General features: G+C 38.6%; 2 protein-coding genes across 4 annotated transcripts in view; one reads left to right on the top strand and one right to left on the bottom strand.

The window, feature by feature from the left end:
* LOC126416727 (integrator complex subunit 8) overlaps positions 1-11,497 on the bottom strand; it is a 153,049-nt gene extending 141,552 nt beyond the window's left edge. Inside the window, exon 1 of one of the 3 annotated variants that reach the window (XM_050084545.1) lies at positions 11,426-11,497. The gene's annotated coding sequence lies outside the window, so the exon portion shown is untranslated. Of the gene's footprint in view, positions 1-11,204; positions 11,299-11,409 lie in introns of those variants that run through there. The other 2 variants (XM_050084546.1, XM_050084544.1) reach the window with 2 other exon arrangements.
* Positions 11,498-18,260: 6,763 nt separating this feature from the next.
* Positions 18,261-24,441, top strand: part of LOC126416731 (protein SYS1 homolog) — a 49,700-nt gene continuing 43,519 nt past the window's right edge. The window contains exon 1 of the mRNA XM_050084554.1: positions 18,261-18,614. Within this exon, the coding sequence (XP_049940511.1) occupies positions 18,444-18,614 (171 nt within the window). The 5' untranslated portion in view covers positions 18,261-18,443. The remainder of the gene's footprint in view (positions 18,615-24,441) is intronic.

Genomic DNA, 24,441 nt, shown 5'->3' on the forward strand with positions numbered 1-24,441 from the left:
TGCCTAAACAAGTCTGTAAATTCCTTGAGAATGATGTCAGATAATATAGGAGATATAAATATAAAAATAACTTGTATACTTTGCTTACTTTCATTCTGTTATGTCATATGGATCTTATTCTGGGGCAACTCATCAAATCGAGCAAAAGTTTTTAGGGTGCAAAAGCATGTGATAAGAATCATTTGTGATGTAAATTCACGATCATCTTGTAGAAACCTGTTCAAGGAACTTCGTATTCTAACCACTGCTTCTCAGTATATTTATTCCTTAATGAAATTTGTTGCAAGTAATACATCCCTATTTCCCACCAATAGCTCAGTACTACGAATAAGAAGAATCTACATAAAGGCCTAAAATCACTAACCTTGGTCCAAAAAAGGGGTCCAATATTCAGGAACACATTTCTAATAAATTTCCAGCAACCATTAAAAACTTGGTTTCAGATAAAGCATGGTTTAAACAGAGTTCAAAAGACTTTTTGATAGGCACCTCCTCCTACTCCATTGATGAATATCTTAACAGAGACTGTTAAGTCAGCCTAAGTTAAAATATCTGTTAGATTTCAGCTTTGACAACACTTGGTCACAATAGTCAAGATTAGGTATTTTGCATATGATAAATTTATTAACAGTGGATAACAGTGTTTCATTCTGACAGTGTGTTCATTCTGTAAATATTAGCTGTCCCATTTTATTGCATAGCATTAACTTATTTTTGACTATCTCCTGACAAATGATCAGGGTAGTAAGTATTATATTCTAATGTTTTATGTTTTTATGTCATACTTTCTGACCTGTTCCACACCCATGAGAATCATCTCATTTTTAGGGTCCATGGAACGAAAACAATCTAATCCAATAACAGATGCAGTACTCACTGAAGACTACTATCCTTACGGGATTGGTACCAGACGCCCCAGAGCTAGCTACTGCACATACTTTCATCACTGGCTTACAGTGGCTCACATAAAATCTAACAGATCAGTAGAGACCCGGCCAGTAATCACTGCATCTGACTGTCTAGTTTTCACGAATCCCAGACGACCAGATGTTAGAGCATAGGGGAAATACTTCAGGATACCTAGCCATGGAAGAGCTGGCATGACAAGCAACCATTTCTGCTCCACTGGCTCATAGTGCCTCTTACTCAATGCAACGTTTCCTAACTGGAATTATTGTTTGGTCATATCAGCAGCAATGACTGTGATTTCATCCATGATGCTGTGTTCCACCAAAGCCTTCCTTGAAACATATTCGGCATCCTTGTGGTTGCAGCCACTTTTGTATACTACTGTGACATTGTACACCTGAAACCTCAGTGCCCATCTCACTTGCTAACCCAATGGAGGCTTCAAGCTCATCAGCCAGTACAGAGAATGGTAATCTGTCACAATAGTGAATTATCTGGCAAATAAATGCAGCCAAAACTTGTCGATGGCCTAGGCAACTGCCAGTCACTCTTTCTTGGTTGTACAGCAGTTCATCTCAGAGTTTGAGAGTACTCTGGAAGCATAAGCTATAATCTTTTCAGCAAACCTGCTAAACCTGCAGTAGAACTGCACTTATCCCATAACTGTTTGTGTGGGTCTGAAATTCTGTGTCATCATATGGTGCTGGGACTGTAGAAAATGTTAGTGCCTCGTTAAGTGGAAGGAAAGATCATACTTGCACCTCCCTACAGCAGTTCTAGCAAGGGCATGCCTTGGTATAGAAGTCTTTTATGCATTTACAGTAGTATGAGAACCTTCTGAGAAATCTTCTTACATCACAAATGTGCTGACGACTCACAAAATCGGGAACTGTTCTTACTTTACAAATAAAACAGTTTCTGCAGAAGCCACTTGTTTCTTCTGCCACTATACAGTTAAGTGGTTCACACCATAATCTTCAGGTGGACAACTGTTAGTTTACATAGCTGGTGATGGTAACAAGTACAAACATCTTTTCACATTAGCAGACCAAGGGTGCTGTAGGTTATGTTGCGTCTTTTGAGGAACAGAAAAGACGTAAACAGTCTGCATACTGCTGTCTGACTTATGTCCTCTCCACTGTACATTACATTTACACTGTCATTTGTCCCCCTGAATGTGAGTTCGATGTCTCAACAATTGCTCTGCCTCATTCCACTGGTCTCTATCACATAACGTTCTTTGATTTACACTCAAGTTTCTCCAGATAACTTATAACACAGAACAAAATTTAGTGGTTCCATCACTGCATACACTATGTGCACCCAATTGTTACTCCTGGACCACAAACATGCTAATATGCCCCTTGCACTAACTCCAGTCTGTTTGGGAAACTGACGATGTCCATGTACATCTCCACGGCCTCCACTCGGCTGCCTGCAAAATTGCATCAGCAGCCCCCACAATGAGTGAGATGTTGAGCTGAGCAGATCGACAAGATGTTGCTTCCGTGCAGTACTGATCTGGGTATATGATTTTCTTGTAAAAGCATTACACTGTGACCCAATATTGTAATGTGACAGGGTGGTTTAGTTATCTCCTTTCATCATTAACCAATATTCTGAGTTCCACAAGTGATTTTTAATTGTGCAGTATGTATTAATAATGATTTTACTGGCTTTTAAAACAAGTGTATTTTAGTAATCTTTTTTTCTTGGATGATTTATTGTACAATGTTATTCCATGACAGGAAATACTGTTTCGGTTTTTTATTCACCCCCCCCCCCCCCTCAGTAAATTAAAGTCCTATCGGATCTCTTTTTGTGGTTGTGTGTAGAACTGCTGGTAAACTACTAAGTAATTTATACAACAGGTTAGTGGACACATAGTCACTTGGCACAATAAGGATAACTAATTTTTAAAATAGTGCTTTACATTGAGCCTCACTACTACTTATTACAAGGGCTTGTTGAAAACTAATAACTTCAATTTTTTTTATTCTGTTCTCAACATCATTTGAGATATTGCATGTCATGCATATTACTCAGTCAACTTTCCTGCATCACTGACGCATGTTGTAACCCTCTGCTACTAGAGAACTCTGAGCTCTTATGTGTAATATGGTGGTGGGTAACAACTATGTCGGTGCATGAGGAACAGCAGCTGTGATTGGGTTTCTAACAATAGCAATCTATAGAATAACGAGAGCCGTGTATGGTGATCTACACACATACTCCACAAGCCACAGTGCGTGACAGAGGGTACATGGTACCACTATTGATCATTTCCCCTCCAGGGATTCCAGATTCAGTTCCTGAAACATCTTCGTAACACTTCTGCATTGCTCAAACATGCTGGTAACAAATCTAGTAGTCCATTTCTGAACTGCTTAAATGTCTTTGTTTAACTCCATGGGGGGGGAGGGGGGGATCTCAAATACTCAAGAATGTATCACACAAGTGTTCTATATGTCGTCTCCTATACGGATGAACCACACTTTCCTAAAATTCTTCCAGATTTCATACTGCTTTGCAATATTATCCACACTACTAATGCCATGTTTGAACATTATCGGATTGTTTTTCCTACACATAACCATTAACTTATATTATTCTACATTTTGAGCTAGTTGCCATTCATCACACCAACAATAAATTTTGTCTGTCATCTTGTTCCTCCTACAGTCACTCAACAACACCTTCTCATACACCACAGCATCATCAACAAACAGCCGCAGATTGCTGCTCGACCTGTCTGTCACATCACTTATGTATATAAAGAATAACAGTGATCCTATCACACTTTTCTGGGGCAATCCTAAAATTACTATTGTCTCTGGTGAACACTAGCAGTCAAGGACAACGTATTGGGTTCTATTACTTAAGAAGTCTCTGAGCCACTCACATATCTGGGAACCTATTCCATACGCTTGTACCTTTGTTAACAGTCTGTGTTTGAGTACCGTGTCAAATGCTTTTTGGAAATCTGGAATCTGCCTGTTGCCCTTTACTGATAGACCACAGGGTACAATGTCAGAAAAGAACAAGGTAACTTTCACACAAGTGATGCTTTCTAAAACTGTGCTGACTTGTGGATGTATTTTCCTTCTGAAGGTAATTTATAAAATTCAAACTGAAAATATGTTCAACAACTCTGCAGCAAACTCATGTTAAGGATATTGGTCACATGGGACTTTGCGCTGACCAAGAGATTTGGGGGTGGGGGTTTCTTTTGATTTCTCTACTGGGACTTTTGGCTATGATGTTGCTGTCATCAGCAAACAGAACTTTTTCTCCATGTCTTGTACTGTCTACAAAGTCACTGATTTGCATTAAGAGTAGAACTGGAGCCAATACAGTACCGTGGGGCAACACCTGTGTTTATCTGCTTCTTGTCTGACAGTTTTTTAACTATAAATTTACCGTTATCTACTATCTCTACCTTTCACACCCTGTTTTCCAGACAAGACTGTAACTAAACGTTTACTATTCTTCTTACAACTAGCTGCTTCTAGCATGTTTAGTAGTATTTTATGGTTAACAGTGTCAAAGCCTCAGATAAGTCTAAGAATTGCCTGTAATACAGTCATCCTTGTCAAGAGCTTCAACTACCACTTTTGTACACTTTGTAATGGCCAATATTGTACTTCTCCCACTTCAAAAACCAAACTGGGGTTTGAAACTTCCTGGCAGATTAAAACTGTGTGCCGGACCGAGACTCGAACTCGGGACCTTTGCCTTTCGTGGGCAAGTGCTCTACCAACTGAGCTACCCAAGCATGACTCACGCCCTGTCCTCACAACTTTTAATTCCGCCAGTACCTCGTCTCCTACCTTCCAAACTTCACAGAAGCTCTCCTGCGAACAGCATTTACCACCTAAGCCACACCAAATGTGTTTAATATGTTTAGGAAGTTACTAATTTCACTCTCAACACCTGTATTAATATTCAGTAGTCACATATTATTATATTAGTTTTGAAGGCGAAGACTCTTTCTGGGAATTCAATTAATTTGACGAAACAAGTACCTATGTTATCTATGTTACCACTAGATAGGCAGTACATGCAATAAATGAATACCTTCTTATGGCTGTCTATCTTTGTTGGTTCAATTCAAAATGTTTATCTACACTAATTGTGATTATATCATCTTTAGCTTTAAAGTGTGTGCCACCTCTGATATAAACACATGAACCCATCCTTTAAAGAGGATCAATAAAAGATTGCGGTACCACCCGTCTGCTTTGAAACGTTACATAACTTTGTTATGTTGTGCGATGTCATGGTGGCGCAGCATATTTTTATAATGGATTGTGTTTGCAGAGGGCATTATGCAGTATGCAATGGCACTCCCTAGCATGGGACACTTGTTTCTAAATAGCTTATAAGTGCTGTTGGTAATTCATACCTCTTGACCGCTGTTTGTGAGATTACATAGGTAGAGTTTGTGGCAGTTTGCAAGTGAGCTATCTTAAAGTTGGCAGTTACAGGGAATAGGTTTGTTTCCGGGTCTGGAAATATTAGTGTGGTTTGTTGTTTATGGTTGGAGATTTAATTTTATGTTTTGTATTTTGTTCGTTATGGATATGACAATGAAGTTCATGAACAGGTTCCTGCATCCTCAATGGGGGACAACATGTTGACTATGATTGAATTCCTACAGTTGTTTGGTTTCATTACAGAGTATGTGAAGTTTTAGGTTCATGGAGGTGAGAGATTGACCAAAGTTGCTGGATCTCAGATCAGGGTCTAGTATATGTGATTTTGTCGACAGAATAATGTATGATGTTTTATCTGAAGGGGTTCCTGGTCTGAGAAGTCTAGGTTACCCAATAAAAATATTGTATTGATGATATATTATTTCTGCTATCATTAGATTGCTAGTTTTACATGTTGGCTGACTTTGAATGGTAGGTGTGTTTCTTTTTACTGTAGTATGTATGAGGTACGTGCATTTATGTGCATAATTTTGTGTTTTTGGTATATCACAATTACTATTAATGCAATATTTTATAAATTTTTTGGTTGTGTTGTTGGTAATGATGTCGGACTGTGATTGGTAGGTATTGTGGAGTTTGTTTTACCTACACTAGTGAGGTTAGGTTTCCAAAATTAGCTATATGGGTGAGTTTTGGTTTTATAACTGCGGACATCATTTTGGCTATAACGATCAAATGAAATTTCCAGCACTACACTTTGGAGCTAAGAGAGAGTTTGTGGTATTGTGGACTTCATATGTAGATCAAGTGAATTTTCAATACCAATTTTTTTATTGTGGTTTTCTTGGTTGCTGATGATTTTGTTTGCTTTATTTTTTGCATTACTGTTTGTTTTGGTATGTCTTCATTATCAGAATTTTTCTATATTTAGTTTGTCCCCTCCCAAACCCCCTTAATTTCCACAGTTATCTCATAAGTTTCATGTTATTTCTGCAATTAAAAATTTTTCCATTATTTTTTTATGTTTGTATGAGTAATGAGTGATGTTATGGGTGCAGTTGTTTACCAAGCAAGAGGTACATAACAAGTACTGCCACCATACAGGTGTAACCACTAGGCTGGCATTCCTCAAGTCCATTCAGCAGCCTCCAGAGGGTCCTCACAAACCTAAACCTCTTCCTGCTTCTGTGCCACTTCCTGTAGCACACTGATACTGCAGACAGCTGCTGTATGGAGCACTGTCAACCATGGACTGCATAGTTTCTGCCATGTACTGCTGGACACGGAAATCCGTTCACTGACAGACATCACAATACAACACATCATGTACAAGCACAAACAGTAACAAACCAGCAATCAATCAGTTCAGTACCTGCAGTCCATTCATTACAACTCTCTGAAGACTACCTTCTGGCTAAGTGGTTGCTATTTACAGAGTAATTGGACTGTCAAAAGTGTTTGCAACATAACTATTTAGCAGACTGCCAAGAGACAGCAAAATTATTAGATATTACTGTATTATGTTTAGGATATTAAGTGCCACACATCGAACTGTACCAAAGTATCATTTTGTAAAACACTCTTAATACATATTATTAGTTATTTCTTATGGTGTTGTCACATTTCTGTTTTAGTGTACCCTATCAAACAAGTGTTAAGTGGCAAGTGACCAGTGGCTGCCACTAATGAATTAGGCCTATAGGTTTTCTGCTACTGTTGATGTCTGAGCTGTATTCATAGTAGCATTCAGTTACCACTTTCACAAGTGCCATTTTGTATAAGCTTGACAAAGGGTGGCCACCACCTTGCTGACATCATGGATCAAAGCAAAACGGGTTGTATCACAATCTTTGGTTTACAGTAGCAACTTGCACATTCATATGATGATAGCACGATATGCTGTTTTTCCTTGTTTCCACACCAATGATCTGTAATGCATACCACTATGCTATTCAAAGGCTATAATTCAACTTCAAACTGGTGTTCCTTTTTTTAACAGACAGTCAATTTTTATGAAAAACAGATAATGCAGAGCAAATTTCTGTGCTGTTTGCACTCTTTGGTATTGTACATTCTCTCTTCCATACACACACTGAAGAAATCTCTAAACTGGTTGACATACTTAAGGAGCCTGATGTCAGGATTTATATATTTGTATATATTAAAAAAGGGTAATTATCCTATAAATGACAATAGGTATTTGGCCACATATGACACCACACCCAACTGCTGTGCACTAATTCACTTCCACTCCTACTGAGGTGCAGACCATGCCTAGTATAGCCTCATCTCCTGACAGCCCCATAGGCATTAGTGCAACGAGTGACCGGACAGCAGTCGTTAGTGCTGTCTCCAACCCTGCATCATACAGCACTGTCAAGATTAGGCCATCTGCCACTAGAACAGCTTAACCTTGCACACACTGTTACGGACTCTATAGCTCACCATCTATGTAGCATTATCCCCCTATCCCTATCCAACCAGTTCCCCACTCCACCCACCTGATCAACTTTCCTGAAATCCTTTTCACAGAGACCCCCTAAACCTTCGATAACCTAATTGAGCCCGGCACTTGGCTCGAAATGGCGGTGACCTCATACTCCTCTCCTAACTTCTACTGCTCTGCCACGATTCCTACATAACAGCAGCACACTCTTCTTCAATTCAATTCAATTTTTATTATCACATAACATGCCTTATACAATCAAAGATTGTGACATAGGTGACTTGTCAGTTTTTACACTATATATAACAATACTAAAAATAGACAATAAACTAATAATATACATGGTGTAACATCTTCAAAGAGGTATTTTAATTACAATTATAATGCATTGTTACCATTCATGAAATCTTCTACACTATAGTAACATTTATCTTTCAGATATTTTTCCAGGTCTCTTTTGGTGCCTTTTATATTTGGGTCATCCATATCATTCCATATTTTATTTACAAATTTCATGCCCATATAGTATGGGGTTTTTTCATATTATTTTAAACGGTGGGTAGGTAACATGTAGCTCGTTTTATGTCTTGTATCATATTGATGCAAGAAGAAGTTGCCCTCAAAAAGTTGTGGGTTTCTTTTCGTGAAAGTGAGAGTTTCATAGATGTATATGCTTGGAATGCTCATTAGATCCAGTTTTACAAATAAAGGTTTGCAGTGTTGCTTTGGTTTTGCTCCCACCATTGCTCGGATGATTCTTTTTTGTAGTCTAAAAGCTCTAAGTAAATTTGTTTTTTCAGACCCCCAGAAAATTATACTATACCTAATGACTGAAACAAAATATGCATTATATACAGTTTTTCTTACAGCTAAATCAGTAATACTATACAAGATATTCATAATATATACAAGGCTATTCAGTCGACCCAGTATGTTATCCACATGGCGACTCCATAACAGGTTTTTATTGACTAACACGCCAAGGAATTTGACACAGTCTGCAGTCTCTAATTTTTTGTCCATATACCTTATTTCACTTATAGACTGTGCAGATTGTTTTGTGGTAAAATGAACAATTTCTGTTTTCGTAAAATTTAATGTCAAGTTATTGTTTTTGACCCATGCCTCCACTTCCCCAAGTGTTTGTTCAATATGACGAATTAGGTCTACCTCATTTTTACAACAGACTACAGCTGTTGAGTCATCTGCATAGAGGATAGTATCAGACTGGACCTGACATGGCATATCATTAATATAATATAGAAAAAGCAGTGGCCCTAATATTGAGCCTTGTGGAACACCTAATTGAGTGTTTTTCCAGCCAGAGAGAAATTTCTTGCCGTTGATGTTAATAAGTACTCTTTGTTTTCTGTTTGCCAAGTATGATGACATCCAGCTAAGAGATTTGCCCTGAAAACCATAGCGTGCCAATTTTTGGAGAAGCAGGTCATGATTTACTGTGTCGAAGGCTTTGGACAGGTCACAAAAGATGCCTGACACACACATTCTATCATCAAGACATCTGCTGACTTTTGTGACTAATTCATTTATTGCATGGATTGTGCTGCAGCCTTTTCTGAAACCATATTGATTGCCTAAGATAATGCTGTTAGATGAATTGTGATTTTCAATCTGATCACATGCAGCTCTTTCAAATATTTTTGAGAAAATTGGTAACAGTGAGATTGGCCTATAGTTGCCCAATTCATCTTGTTTGCCTTTTTTGTGTATGGGCCGAACTTCTGCATATTTTAATCGATCTGGGAAACATCCCTCATCAAATGATTGGCTGATTATGAAAGAGAGTGGATATGCAATACTGTGACGGACTATTTTTATTATTTCAGTGGGGACCTCATCCCACCCCGCAGATTTTGAATTTTTTAGGGACATTATGATTTTGATGACATCTGAGATGGAAACATGAGAAAACTTAAAACATGTGCAATTGCTATCTGTCATATTGGGCTTTGTATTTGGTGGTGAACAGTCACCAAATTTGTTACAATTTATGAAAAAGTCATTGAATGATTCACAAATGGCACTGGGTTCTGTAACAGCTCTACCATTAATCACTATTTTAGAAGGGCATTTTCTCTCTGCCTCACTGCCAACTTCACTTCTTATAACAGACCAAACAGCTTTTGATTTGTTTTTTGCATTTGAAATGAAGTCGTTATTTGCAGTACGTTTTGCTAGTTTAACTATTTTGTCAAATGTTTTTTTGTATGTGCTTACATACTTAAGAAATTGAGGGCTTCGATTTACTTTTGCCTCCATATGCAGTTTCCTCTTAGTAGCACTAACCTTCTTACTCACACATTTACTGACACACATTTCCTACTCCTACACATTCTTCAAGCTTGTCAATCTGGTAGCTGGAACCTGTTACAGATCGACATCCTCCTGTTAGCCTTATTATCAACAGCCACTTTCACCACCTCCTCCTCACTAGTCCTCTCCTGGCTTCGTGCAAATGTGCCTGAAGGGGAGAGATCTTCCTTTTCTGCTCCTCTATTAACCTGTTCATACTGCATATTTTGCAGATGCACAAGAGTGTCTCAGTAACCTCTCGAAAAGTTCTCCTCACTACATTCCCATCAGTCAAACCATTTACTACAGCTCCAACAATGCATCACACTATCTACTTTTGATGGCAACTCCCACAGTTTCCATTCATGGTCAAATGAAATATCCATAACAAAGGGATAAAACACTAAGTATGTGAAACTAAAATAATATTCTGAGATTTTAACTAACAAAAATTCAAAGCAACAAAGAAAAAAGTCACTAGTGCAGCTATCCAGAGCAAAAGGGACGTATGAAATAAGCATGGATGAGCACAGTTCGTTGGTCCCTGAGTCCAGTATGTTAACAAAAGTCGTACATACATAATGACTATTGGAAATTCAGTATACAGGTAAAACCTTAGTATAGTAATCACTAAACATAGTGAAAAGGTGTTTAAAAAGTGAAATAGACATAAAATATGACCAAAACTTGTTTTCTGATCAACATTAAAATCACACTGAATAATTATAATTAATACAATAAATATTAGTAAAATAAAATGTTGGGTCCGAGAACATTTCCGCAGAACAATGAAACAGAGGCTTTATGGCCTTCACTATTCTACGCAGTGAAGCTCCTTCAAACACAACACAAACATACTGGCATTGTTAGCTTCGACGGAACGAAGGAAACATTATTGATTTTAACGACTTGTCAATATCGAGGTCATTAGTGACAGAGCATATGCACGGATTATGCTAAGGAAATCGGTCGTGCCTTTTGAAAGGTACTAGTCCAGCATTTGCCGGATGCGATTTGGAAAATCGTGGAAAACCTAAATCTAGATGCCCTGACTCGGGTTTGAAGCGTAGTCCTCCCTAATACCAGTCCAGTGTACTAACCACTGCGCCATTTCGCTCGGTGTTAGCTTCGACTACTGAGTCACATTTTGAGGTCATAAGTCAGAATCCTACTCCAGGCTAACAAAGACAAAATACTAACTCCGAAGCTTAATTAAATATTAGTTTTTTCGGCTTATGCCGATTTATTCTTAGCCATATTAGACTGATGACAAAAACTATTCGTTTCAACTATAACACAACTCACGAAAAAAGTAACTCACACGTGCAAAACAACAACACTGTACACAGTACACACCAATGACAACAACATCACCTATCGCAGAACACCTATACCCTGACGCTGTGAAGATAAAACCGATACGAGTGTATCGATTATCACAAACGTATCGACTCATCGACATCCAACTATTGCAGCTGTCATGATTTTATGTCCAAATTTCCTTGATTGCTAGGCTCCATACTTCCGAAGCCCAGTTCAAGTCACGTGAAAACATTCCACTATGCCATTTCAAATGTTAGCATTAAGACGCTTCGTTAACGGACTGTCACGCCACGTCAGTGTTGGGGATATGTGAACAAACTTTTTCCAGCGTGCATAGTGGCGCACAAGATATGATGTGCAGATTGCATTAGACTCTATGGAATATGCATGTTCCGTGTTTGTTGGGGCACCGTAATATAATTTGGTAGTCAGATGTATTAATATGTGTTGTGCGAATAAAGCATAAGTTTATTTTGTCCCTTAATAGTGTTACCTGTCATTTAGCTGCGTTAACCTGCATAAACTACAACAGGTTATGGGCCCAGGCACTGGATTAAAGAAATAATAAGCTTTAAGGTGACGTGTATTTGCGCAAAAGGTGCGCGGAAGTTCGTATGAACTTGGATAGTGTACGCTATACGAAGAAGAAAATAACTGTAAAATGAGTACAACACAGATACCGCAAATAGAGCGGCTTGTAGGGCGCGAAAATTACGCGACCTGGAAATTTGCCGTTTAGGCGTATTTGCACCTGGATATCTTATGGGACGTCGTAAACGGTAAATTGGCACCTACGGAATCAAGTTTTGCTTCTAAGGATCGGAAGGCGAAATCAAAACTAAGCCTTTTGATTGAGCCAGTGAATTATGTTCACATAGAAAAGGCTACGTCAGCAAAGGAGGTATCGAACAAACTGAGAAACGCATTTGAAGATGGTGGTTTAACCAGAAAAGTAGGATTACTTCGTGAGCTGATAACCACAAGACTGAATAAGTGTAAAAGCGTCGATGAATATGTGAATAAAATAATTTGAATCCCCAATCGTCTGAGGAATATTGGTTTTGAAATTGCGGATGAATGGATTGGAACTTTATTGTTAGCTGGACTACCTGAGAAATATTCGCCAATGATTATGGGTTTGGAAAGTTCGGTAATATCCATTACAGCGGATGGTGTTAAGGTAAAGATTCTACAAGACGTGAAGAATGAACCAGATTCTAATGCTTCAGAAAAAGAAACAGCATTGGCTTTATACTCTAAATACAAGAGGAAGAAACCAATAAGATGTTTCAGATGCCAGAAAATTGGACTTATTGCTTCAAAGTGTAACGGAAAGTTAAGTATAAAAGAAAAGAAGCATGTTAATTCTAGTAGTCCTGAGAGAAAGACTGCCGATAAAGGTAAGGCATTTTCTGTTTTTTACTCTTTTAATGAAGCGAGTGACGGTCATGCAGAATGGTTCCTAGATTCAGGAGCATCTGTGTACATTACCAAAGCTCCATCTGGTTTGTATGATGTTCAGTCAAGGACTGACATTGAAATTTCTACAGTTGACGGATCTAAGTTAAGGTGTGAACTCGCAGGAAAAGTGGATCTTAATTTGCTTGTGAATGGCCAAAAGTAAATTGTTACTGCCCACGATGTACATTATGTAAAGAATATCACAACTAATTTGTTGTCAGTAAGCGAAATAGTAAAGAAGGGTAACAAAGTTATCTTCGATATAGAGGGAGCCAAAGTGTTAGACTCTTGTGGTGACATTGTAGCTACTGCAACTAATGTTAGAGGTATTTACCAAGTGAATACAGTCAAAATACTGCTGAAACAGGAAATCACTCTGTTTATGCTGCAAAAGGTTTCTCGTGGCATAGGAGACTTGGACATTTGAGCAGGAAAAATATGGCTTTACTGAAGAATATGGCAACTGGGGTGGAAAATTATGGAATGCATAATGTTCAATGTGAGGTGTGTTTGCAAGGGAAGCAGGCTAGATTGCCATTTAAATCGAGTCAGAGCAGATCTACTTAAGTCTTGCAACTCATACATTCAGATCTCTGTGGACCTAGGGAGAATGAATCCTTAGGAGGTAGCTTCTATTTCCTGACATTCATAGATGATTTTTCTAGATACATGCATGTTTATTTTATAAGTAGCAAGGATCAAGTCAATGATGTATTTGTTGTTTATTGCAAAATGGTCAAAAGACAGTCTGGGAAGAAAATTAAAATCATTAGATCAGACAACAGATCAGAATATGTAAACAGACAGTTTAAGGAACAGTTGAATGCAGTGGGTATTAGGCATCAGACTACCTTTCGTTACAGTCCTCCTCAGAATGCAGAACAAGCCAACAGAACCATTGTAGAAAAGGCAAGAAGTATGTTAAGTGATGTGTTTTTGGGCGGAGGCTGTGTCAACAGCAGTGTATTTATTTAACAGATCATCTACCAAAGCTGTGAGACACAAGACACCTTATGAAGTATGGACTGGGAAGAAACCGAATCTAAAGCACTTACAAATCTTTGGATGTGAAGCCATGGTTCAGATTCCAAAAACATTAAGAGGAAAGTGGGATGCAAAATCTCAAAAATATATTTTTGTTGGCTACTGTGAGGATTCAAAAGGCTACAGATTTTATAATCCTGTGAATAAGAAGATAATAAGTAGTAGAGATATAGTATTTTTGGAGGATTATAGACCCAAAATAAAGGAAAGTAGTCAAAATAACACAGTAATGCAGCCAAGCATAATGTGTGATAATGCTGAAACAGATATGCAAACTGAAACAGAGGAAGACGAGAATAAAGAAGAAGCTGATGTGCTACCCGAGAGTCAAATTGAAGAAGAAGATTCAACAGAGGAAGTCAGTTTAAGGCAGTCTTCACGTATAGCAAAACTGAAAGAATATCCAGATTATGAAATTTATGCTGCCCAAACAATCAACAATGAACCAGTCACAGCTGATGAAGCTTTAGCACGTTCAAATGCTCAACAAGACTGGAGAAAAGCTATTGAAAAGTAACTGCAATCTTTTGTGGATAATGATACATATGAATGGGTTGACATGACTGAAAATAAAAAGCCACTAAGAACAAGATGGGTGTTTAGTATTAAAAATCCTGAGAGTGCAATACCAAAATTCAGAGCCAGATTGGTAGTTAAAGGATGTTCCCAGAAAGAAGGAATAGATTACAATGAAACTTTCTCACCAGTGGTGAAGTATTCATCATTAAGATACCTTTTAGCTCTGGCTGTAAAGGAAGACGGAAATACGGAAGCGTCCGATCTAACCCGTCGGCTTTGACCCATGACGTCACAAATATAGCGGAAACGACAATTCCAATATGGCGGATATAGAAACGTTGCATACGTATCACAAAGACGAAAACACATAGAAAAACAACACACACAAAGGTTTCACAAGAACAATCTGCTAACATTGATAGCAAACAAAGATAATAATAAACAAGTGGTACTCAAGGCCAGGCAGGGGGGGGGCTGCGCCCCCCTGACCCCCCCCCCCCCACCAAAAAAAACTCCCAACCTAACCTCGTATTCAGGGCTACGCTACAGATCAATGTGTAGGTCAATCAAAAGATAAAAAAAAGAAAAAAACAATATTGATTCATTAGACATAACGAGTAGCGACAAAACATATAGACCATAAAGATTGAACAATCTAATGGCAAACTGATAAAAGCCTCATAGACGACGTTAAAACAAAAAGTACAGTAAAAAGGTAAACTATATATTACAGGCCCTAAAACTCCTACTAAGGTAACGTCAACGAGGCAACATCTACAAACACGCCACACTCACAAACCAAACTCCGCGCCGTAATGACGTCACACACCACAACACCCTTACGTCACGGGTCAAAGCCGACGCGTGAGATCGGATGTTTCTGTTGACCCATCATCGTGGATCAGTCCAATATAATATTATTACTAGACTTAACTTCCAAATGATACAAATCATGCATTTAAGAGGAGCCTTAACGTTGGGCTTTGTGTTTATCTCATTTAAATGTATTTCTTGTCTCGTATCAAAGACTGAAGCACTGTTAAAAACTGGTGCTTCTACCATATCACTCAGTTTAAATACACCGTGTCATGTACAGGCGTTAATAAAATCATGGCATTTAAATTACTGATCAAAGAGAGAGCCAAATTCGTAAGTGCATGTTGCAATTACAGTGTCAGCATGTATGCAGATCGGTAATGCATCACTTCAGATAAAGAAAAAAATAACGATTTTTTTCTGTTTATACGTAAGTAATACTTTAATAGTTCAGTTGTAATTTCTGTTGTCAGTAAAGATACCACTAAGCAAACGATGTCAACTTTTTTTCAAGAGATATCTTCACTGTTGTCCGCACTTGATTTTCCGAATTATACCAGTAGTTAAAAGCTTCGGCAAGTAAGGTAATTTGTTGGCCTCCATTGAATCTTAAATAGTGTTTTAAAACGGGCAAATAAGTAAAGCACTCATAAAATAGTAAACAATTTATAGGTCAGCTTGTCATACTTTCAAAACACACTCGAACTTAGGAATTTCATAGCAGAACTGTCACTGTTTTTTCTCGCTAGATTAGAAACACTTCATTATGTTGATGTGTAGATATCTAGAACATCCAATATAAAATACTTATCAGGGCGCAGAACGAAAAACATTTTCATCCGTGTTTTGACACTTCGTTTTTTTTCCAAATTCAGATATGGCGGACACTCAATGATATAATCTCTTGCCGGCACGCGCTAAGGCCATCTATCGGTAGGTCCGGTAGTTGAGCATCCCTCATTCCGCTAGTTTTAGACGCCTGTCTCAACTGGAACTTGAGGATAGGGCACATCGAAGAAGAGTAGGGATGACATTTGGTTGCAGGTTCTTCTTGTCTGCCTGGTTTTGCTCAAACTAGTTTTCTTCAAAATGGACCTCGAGTAATAATTGCAAATATTTTGATAGCACCAAAACGTTGTCATTAAGGAATATTAATTTACTCCTATTAAATTAACAGCTCCTTAAGGCGACTTGTGATTTTATACAGTTGTTCTAAATAAAATCAAGAGAAGTAGCTTACTTTAAACTTACAATTTTACGTCGCGTTATATACACATAACCTGCAGCAAAGTTATAATAAACACACTCCTTATATGATTATTTCATTACCGTCCCTCTGCCAATGTGTCTCACCGAGCGAGGTGGCGCAGTGGCTAGCACACTGCCCTCGCATTCGGGAGGACGACGGTTCAATCCCGCGTCCAGGCATCCTGATTCAGGCTTTCCGTGATTTCCCTAAATTGCTCCGGGCAAATGCCGGGATGATTCCTTTGAAAGGGCACGGCTGACTTCCTTCCCCGTCCTTCCCTAATCCGATGACCTCGCTGTCTGGTCTCCTTCCCCAAAACAACCCAACCCTCTGCCAACGTGCCTATTCCCAAAACAAAGAAAAATGCTTTTACTTACAATACACAGGTAGTTGTTCGATTTTGGTGTCCAGTCTTGGCGTCTTAAACTTATAAGGCACCTCTTACGCCCATCTATATCTGACAGAAACCAATAAAACTTATAACCATCAGTCTGCTATTATTTGAGCATTTTGGAGCTGCACACCCAACCATTTGACGTTGTGAAGCAATAAAATTAAGCAAAATTCATCATTTCGCTTTTCTTCGCCACACGAAGCATACAATATTCGTCGTCGTCGGATTTGGATTCAAAACTGCGTATTATTCAGTTCTGTACAATCTAGGGGCATCGTTCAAGTACTCTATGAGAACTTTACTGTACTGTGAAGAGAAACATTTCCATTATAAACAATAAACATCGATATTTATCTGCTAACGAAAATAAGTACAAACATCTCAAACAATACTTATAACTGAACAAAAAGAGTCTCTTTACCTTAACCATCGTGTTTCCTCCTTACGAAACTAATACTGTCATAAGGAAATATATTTTTCTCCTTCACTGTAGCTGACTTTTTCACTTAAAACGTTATTTGATGAAAATTGTTTTCTCCCTTATATTCAGTGTGGGTGACAGCTCTATTCTGTTACTGTAAGGCCTAAACCTAAATAATTCTTCGCATTTAGATATTTGACATCGCTTGTGGAGTAAACCTCAACGGAAAAAATATTCAAACTGTCACGGGACAGTTGCAATTTGTCACTAAAACAAAAAATTAAGATGAAACAAAAACACAAGATTCACTACTATCACTTGAGTCGGCGTGGAGAAAATAGGTTGTAAGATGTTAGCAGATGACGACGCCGTTAAAACTTTTTTCCCAAGAAACCTTGACGTGACGAATCGTTGATGGGCTGTGTGAATGCAGCCACTTGAAATGCACTATGGAACGTTTTGACGGTATGGGACGTGACATGACGTGATGGTCAGTGTGAATTTCTCTTTTACGCGTTATCTTTCCTTGTGTCTTTCAAGCCACTATCTATATTTCATTTTCATTTCATTTATTATCGTCCTTTGCATCATTTACATGATATAGGAACTGTCATAATATTGTCCAGAATATGCGCAGCAGAATATTACAAATTTCGATCAAGCACATAAAATTAACATTATATACTATGTTGAAAATTAAAACATTGAATTAATGGGTTGTTCTTTTACATGTGCTATCTTCACCAGCATTCCTCTACACTGCCCTCCCTTCTGCCTTCTAAAGTGCTGCCGAAATCACAGCGTTGTGGCATTACTTATTTTGTGAAGCGAAAGGATGTAGGTATGCTTCTCTTCCATGGAGGTAAATATTCTACCTCCATGTTCTCTTCCCTTTATTTCCCAGAGATGTGAGGTATATCGAAACCAAAGATATTTGTTTTGGTGAATGCGTCATGTGTGTTGACGTTGGAGTTTGTTATGATGAAAGTTAAGCGAAGCGATGAAGAGTTTTCTCGGCTGTGGTGTTGGTGGTAAAGGCGTATGAAACAGAGCGCAATTACGTGCTTGTTTGGTTCCTTTTCCGTGACTTTTCAGCATCAGTTTTGAGAAAAATGAAGAAAATGACAGGTCAATTCCGCAATACAACGTGGGATCCAATACTGATTATATCGCAAATCGTAGCCTTACAAAGTGTAATGTATGTTGGTCTCGGACTGTGGATCACCATCGTAGATTTTATCGTCGGATCATCTCGCTCATTAGACCACATATTTAAGTATCAGGTTGAGTATCAAAGGACGAGCATGTTTCGTCAAATCACCAAGTGAATAATTTATTATAAGAACAGTTTTAGTAGTAATGTGCTTGTGTGGTGAGGGACAACCCGTTTATAATTCCTATTACCGACTCGTACCCGTTTGTTCTATGTATATTGCCCATCATTACCGGAGTACTGTTCATGTTACAAATGTTCTATATTCTTGTGTGAAGTGATGTAGTTTTCAGTGTAGCAGGTGATTATAAACGTTCCTTGAAACGTTGTACGTAGTGAAACATGTTATGAAGTTTCGTCTCTAAGCCATGTTAGTGCTAGAGAAATAGTTTATCAGTTCAATAGTAATATACGATCCCACAAAGTTCGTGCGCCATTAATCCAAGAATCAATTATACAGCTCCACCAACTCTCACCTTTCAATCTAACCAAGGCTTCAGGCTACAACGCAGATCATTCTGTCATTATAAACTACATTGCAAAAAATAATATAGTTATAAAAGAAGTGTTATCGGAGTTTTATTCACTTTCTGTTTCTGTATGTCTTATGTCACATGACACATCTTAATCAGGTTATGGGATGAAGCCAGCATTTGGTATCGGAAGGTTTTGATGACCCACGTCCATCAAAATAATGACTATTCTTGTGAGATACCTGCCTGTGAACACTGACTTGAGACTCACCATTCGATATGTTTAATAACAGTAGCAATCTGGCTTTGGTATCACTTTTATTGGTTTCAGATAAACTTACAGCGTTCCCACTTAATGTATCTCTTGGACTGAGCTGTAGATCAGTCACACCAATCTTCAGTCCACATATGTTCTGTCATGTCACCAGTCAAATCCAGTGGTCAGATTCACAATCCCTACTTGACCACATAGTAATATGTTGTTGCATTTTTAAGTAACACTAAATAAATTTTAAGAAAACTGCTAGACTGTAGCTTTCTCTCTGACTTATTATGGGAGATGATAGCCCCACAAGAGTATTTTATTTGTGCACTGGCTGTTTTCATTCTGGAAAGGTATTGGACATAGTTGCATTATTGTTACAGCTGTGTGTATGAAGTAAATGTGACTCATTTAGTAGACAATAAAGATTCAATATTTAGTCAATCCAGAGAGCTTTTCTTCTGGCAGTTATTGTTTCTTTCACCTCTGGCAATGATTAGTATATATGGAAAATTTCAAATGAAGCCGTGACTCAGAGTTCATGTTAAACTGTTAATAATTAGCTGCTTAAGTAAGTTAAATACTGGAGGAAAGCCGGAGTGTACCACCTGCAGTGTGGAGGTTAGCTGTCACATATTTGAAAGAAAGCTTCCTTGAGTTTTACATTATGAGCTCTATAAATTTATTTACACTTTTAGGCTAAGTGTGGAACACACTTTTTAAGCAATGTGGTTCCAATGAGATTCATTACATTTTGCAAAGTCTGTATTGTAGTCCACTTGTATATACATGAGTGTTTAAATCTTATTTTAGCTAAGGATTACAGATCTAGTGTGTGTGACCAAAAATGCGTAGGGAAATCCTCCCAGTGGTTTAGTTAGTTTTGTGATTCTCTCTTCTAAACTTCAAGATTTAATATCAATACAAAATGACTTGTGTTGAAACAAGGCACCAATCAAGCAGTTCTGAATAAAGTTACTTTGTGATTGATAGACTGCAGCTGTGTGTGTGGGGGGGGGGAAAGGAGGATGACAGTATTTCCAGTGTACAGCCAGCCACATTTCACAAGACACTCCACATATCTGCACAGCAGGCAACACAGTGAGCCACAGTGCTCGAGAATGCACTACACTTGGTTGGGCCTTACATACTACTCGACTTGCTGAAATGTCAACCATACATTGATTATAATTGGAGTGTAAAGGTATGGTGTTTTACACAAAAAATTACCTTGTGGCATTTCTAAGAGACAGAGTGAGGTACAATGATTAAGTTGCTGGAGCCTTTTTTAATTATTGGTGAGAGGTCAGATCCCTGTTTAATATCCAGGTTTGACTTGTCAGAGATCTTTTTTTACATTGTTTAAAGCATTAAAATACAAATTAGACAAAACCACCAAAATGTTCACAACTTCTTAAATGGCTTCAGAAAGGTAAACATTACCTAGTGGACCTGTTGAATTTTGAGACATCTTCATTGAATAATGAAGGTTCTGAAAGCAGTTTTTGTTGTTATAACAAAAAGTGTTAAATATAGCACAAACATAGGAAGCAGGCTACACAGCAGATTGTTGTTACCACATCCTTGCTTCACATTCATTGGCTTTGCCACCTACAATCAAATTAAAACCTTCAAATCTAACTTAGAACTCAGGGTACACTACAGTCAGTCTGTCACCACAATCAAAATTTCAGGAGGGGGAGTGCTTCCACCATCACACTCTAATCAGGAAGATGAACGAAGTAGTGGAGTTCTTCTGGGTATTAAACTCTATGGGGATTTCTGGAAATAACTCATAACCAAACACTGACACATTGCTTGTGAACATAGAATAAAGGTCCACTGCCTTTCTTATGCTTGGTTTCCTTATTGTTGGATGGTCGCAAATCTTTATAAAGATTAATAGCTGAAAATTTTCAAATAATAAACTGCAGTTAGTTCTGCAAATGATCTGGTTACAATGAATGTAATTTCATGTACAATTACAGAAATACTCTGCAAATCACACTTAAGTGCCTGGCAGAGGGTTCGTCGAACCGCCTTCACAATAACAGTGCGCAGAAAAAGCAAACACCTGTATCTTTCTGTGCGAGCTCTGATTTCCCTTATTTTATTATGATGATTATTTCTTCCCATGCAGGTCATCACCAACAAAATATTTTTGCATCCGGAAGAAAAATGTGGTGAATTTTGTGAGAAGATTCCACCGCAACAATAAACACTTTCGTTTTACTGATGTTCACCCCAAATCTGGGTTTATGGGAACATCCGATTCCACCCATCAGCTTTGACCAATGACGTCACCAATATGGCGGAAACGACCATTCACAACAACTCCCATATTGCGAGTATGGCGTCATTATGTAAACATGACAACGAACATGAAAATTGATCGAAAAACCATCAAATACATATTCCTCCGATATTATAATGAACCTCACGGGACAAGCGGGGGAAATTGGGGGTTTTTGGGTGGAGAAAAACTCGTAACAAACACACGCTGCTAAACCAAATGATAAAACCGGTAAAATAAACCGACCATAACATTCGCAAAATCAACTACAAACAATATCCAATGGAATCAAACACATCCCTTGACCTATATAGGTCAATGGGAAGTATCGATACCAATTCAGAAACCTTAAAACCTACAACCACTTCCACAATCATCACTACCTCAAAAACCACAAGAAAACACCAAATCTGGTATCGAACACTTCCCTTTACCTATTTAGGTCAATGGAATGTATCAATACCAATTCAGAAACCACAAAACCTACAACCATTTCCACAATCATCACTACCTCAAAAACCAAAAGAAAACACCAGATCTGGAATCGAACACTTCCCTTGACCTATATAGGTCACCGGAAAGTATCGACACAAATTCAGAAACCACAAATTTACAACCACTTCCACAATCATCACTACCTCAAAAACCACAAGGAAACACCAGATCTGGAATCGAACACTTCCCTTGACCTATATAGGTCAATGGAAAGTATCAATACCAATTCAGTAACCACAAAACCGACAACCAATTCCACAATCATCACTACCTCAAAAACCACAAGAAAACACCAGATCTGGAATCAAACTCTTCCCTTGGCCTATACAGGTCAAAAGGAAGTATCGATACCAATTCAAAAACCACAAAACCTACAACCACATCCACAATCATAACTACCTCAAAAACCACAAGAAAACACCAAATCTGGAAACAAACACTTCCCTTGACCTATATAGGTCAACGGAAAGTATTGATTACCAATTCGAAAACGACAAAACCTACAACCAATTCCATAATCATCACTACCTCAAAAACCACAAGAAACCACCAGATCTGGAATCGAACACTTCCCTTGACCTATATAGGTCAAAAAGAAGTATTGATACCAATTCAGAAACCGCAAAACCTACAACCACTTCCACAATCATCACTACCTCAAAAACCACAAGAAAACACCAAAGCTGGAATCGAACACTTCCCTTGACCTATATAGGTCAATGGAAAGTATCGATACCAGTTCAAAAACCACAAAACCTACAACCACTTCCACAATCATCACTACCTCAAAAACCACAAGAAAACACTAAATCTGGAATCAAACATAGCCCTTGACCTATATAGGACAACAGAAAGTATCAATAAAAATTCAGAAACCACAAGTCTACAACCATTTCCACAATAATCACTACCTCAAAAACCACAAGAAAACACCAAATCTGGAATCGAACACTTCCCTTAACCTCACAGGGTCAACAACAACAACAACAACACACAAAGCCAACTCACCAATAACAGCAACACAACCCCCCAACACGTGATCCACAAGTCATCTAACCAGATAAAAACACGAAGAAAAAAAAAACCCAAAACTCACCACATGAAAACTCCGGCACTGCCTTCTAGATCGAACACCACAATCTCTCTCTCTCTCTCTCTCTCTCTCTCTCTCTCTCTCTCTCTCTCTTTTTCTTTCACACACACACACACACACACACACACACACACACACACACACACACACACAGAATAAACGACAACTAAACATACTTACCAACCCCACGCCACCCCCCCCCCCCCCCCCCAAAAAAAAAAAAAAAAAAAAAAAAAAAAAAACATCCAAAGCAAAGTAAAAGAACCATTCACAGTCTACAACTAAAAAAAACTACAACAAAACGAATCCTCCACAGAAAAACAAAAATCCACAACCATCACCCACCTTCCTCCCCACGAAACCTTAACAATAACCAAACACCCCCCCCCCCCCCCCGCAAGCCCAAGCCAACCCCCCCCCCCCCCCCCCTCCCAAAACCTCACTAACCCACAACCCTGGGCCTGTACATCTTACTAACAGTCCTTAAGAAAACCCTAAAAATACAGTACCCCTCAGGGACCCTCTTCCACCAACAGTACTCATCTAAATGAGCCTTAAGGTTGGAAGAGCTCTTCCCCCTCCCTATTACAGATTTAACAGCCCCCAAAACCTCTATAGTATTTGTACAGGTCCCACTATCATAATCCTTGAACTCTACATTATGATTAACAATCAGATGCTTGTAACCCTCCCGACCCAACTCACTATAAGACGTAAACCCATCAGACACTACTGTAGTACCTCGTTCTACATAATCTTGAATCAACCCCACTAACTCCCTCTTGGTACGATTTTCCACAACCTTAAACACACACTCAGAACAACCAGACCCCGATACCACAGCCCCCCACACCCATAAACCAACCACAGGCTTACCCCTCCCATACTTCCTTCTACCAAACTGTGACTCATCAATCTCAACCTTTACTCCAGGCCCACCCAACTTATCCCTGTATTTAATATACTCTGAACAGACCTCCCAACAAAAACAATACCAATCAAGGACCGTCGCTCACTCACACCCACCTCATGTGCACAAAAACCGTGTGAGAACTGATAACAAAAATGTTAACTCAACAAAACAATTTCACGCATGCCCAACGTAGACTTCTCGAACCAGGTACCCAGGCGAATGGAGCGCCAAACGTTGTCACGCCGGCACCTCCACATATAGCGTCCGAGACACCGAAACTTTCGTCAGCTTCATATATTCTCCGCACGCAGAGCACTTCACTAGCTCAGCCAATAGTCCAAAGAGCTGAGTGACATAGCTGTGTCACC

The sequence above is a fragment of the Schistocerca serialis genome, chromosome 8 (genome assembly GCF_023864345.2).
Source record: "Schistocerca serialis cubense isolate TAMUIC-IGC-003099 chromosome 8, iqSchSeri2.2, whole genome shotgun sequence".
Taxonomy (NCBI): Eukaryota; Metazoa; Arthropoda; class Insecta; order Orthoptera; family Acrididae; genus Schistocerca; species Schistocerca serialis.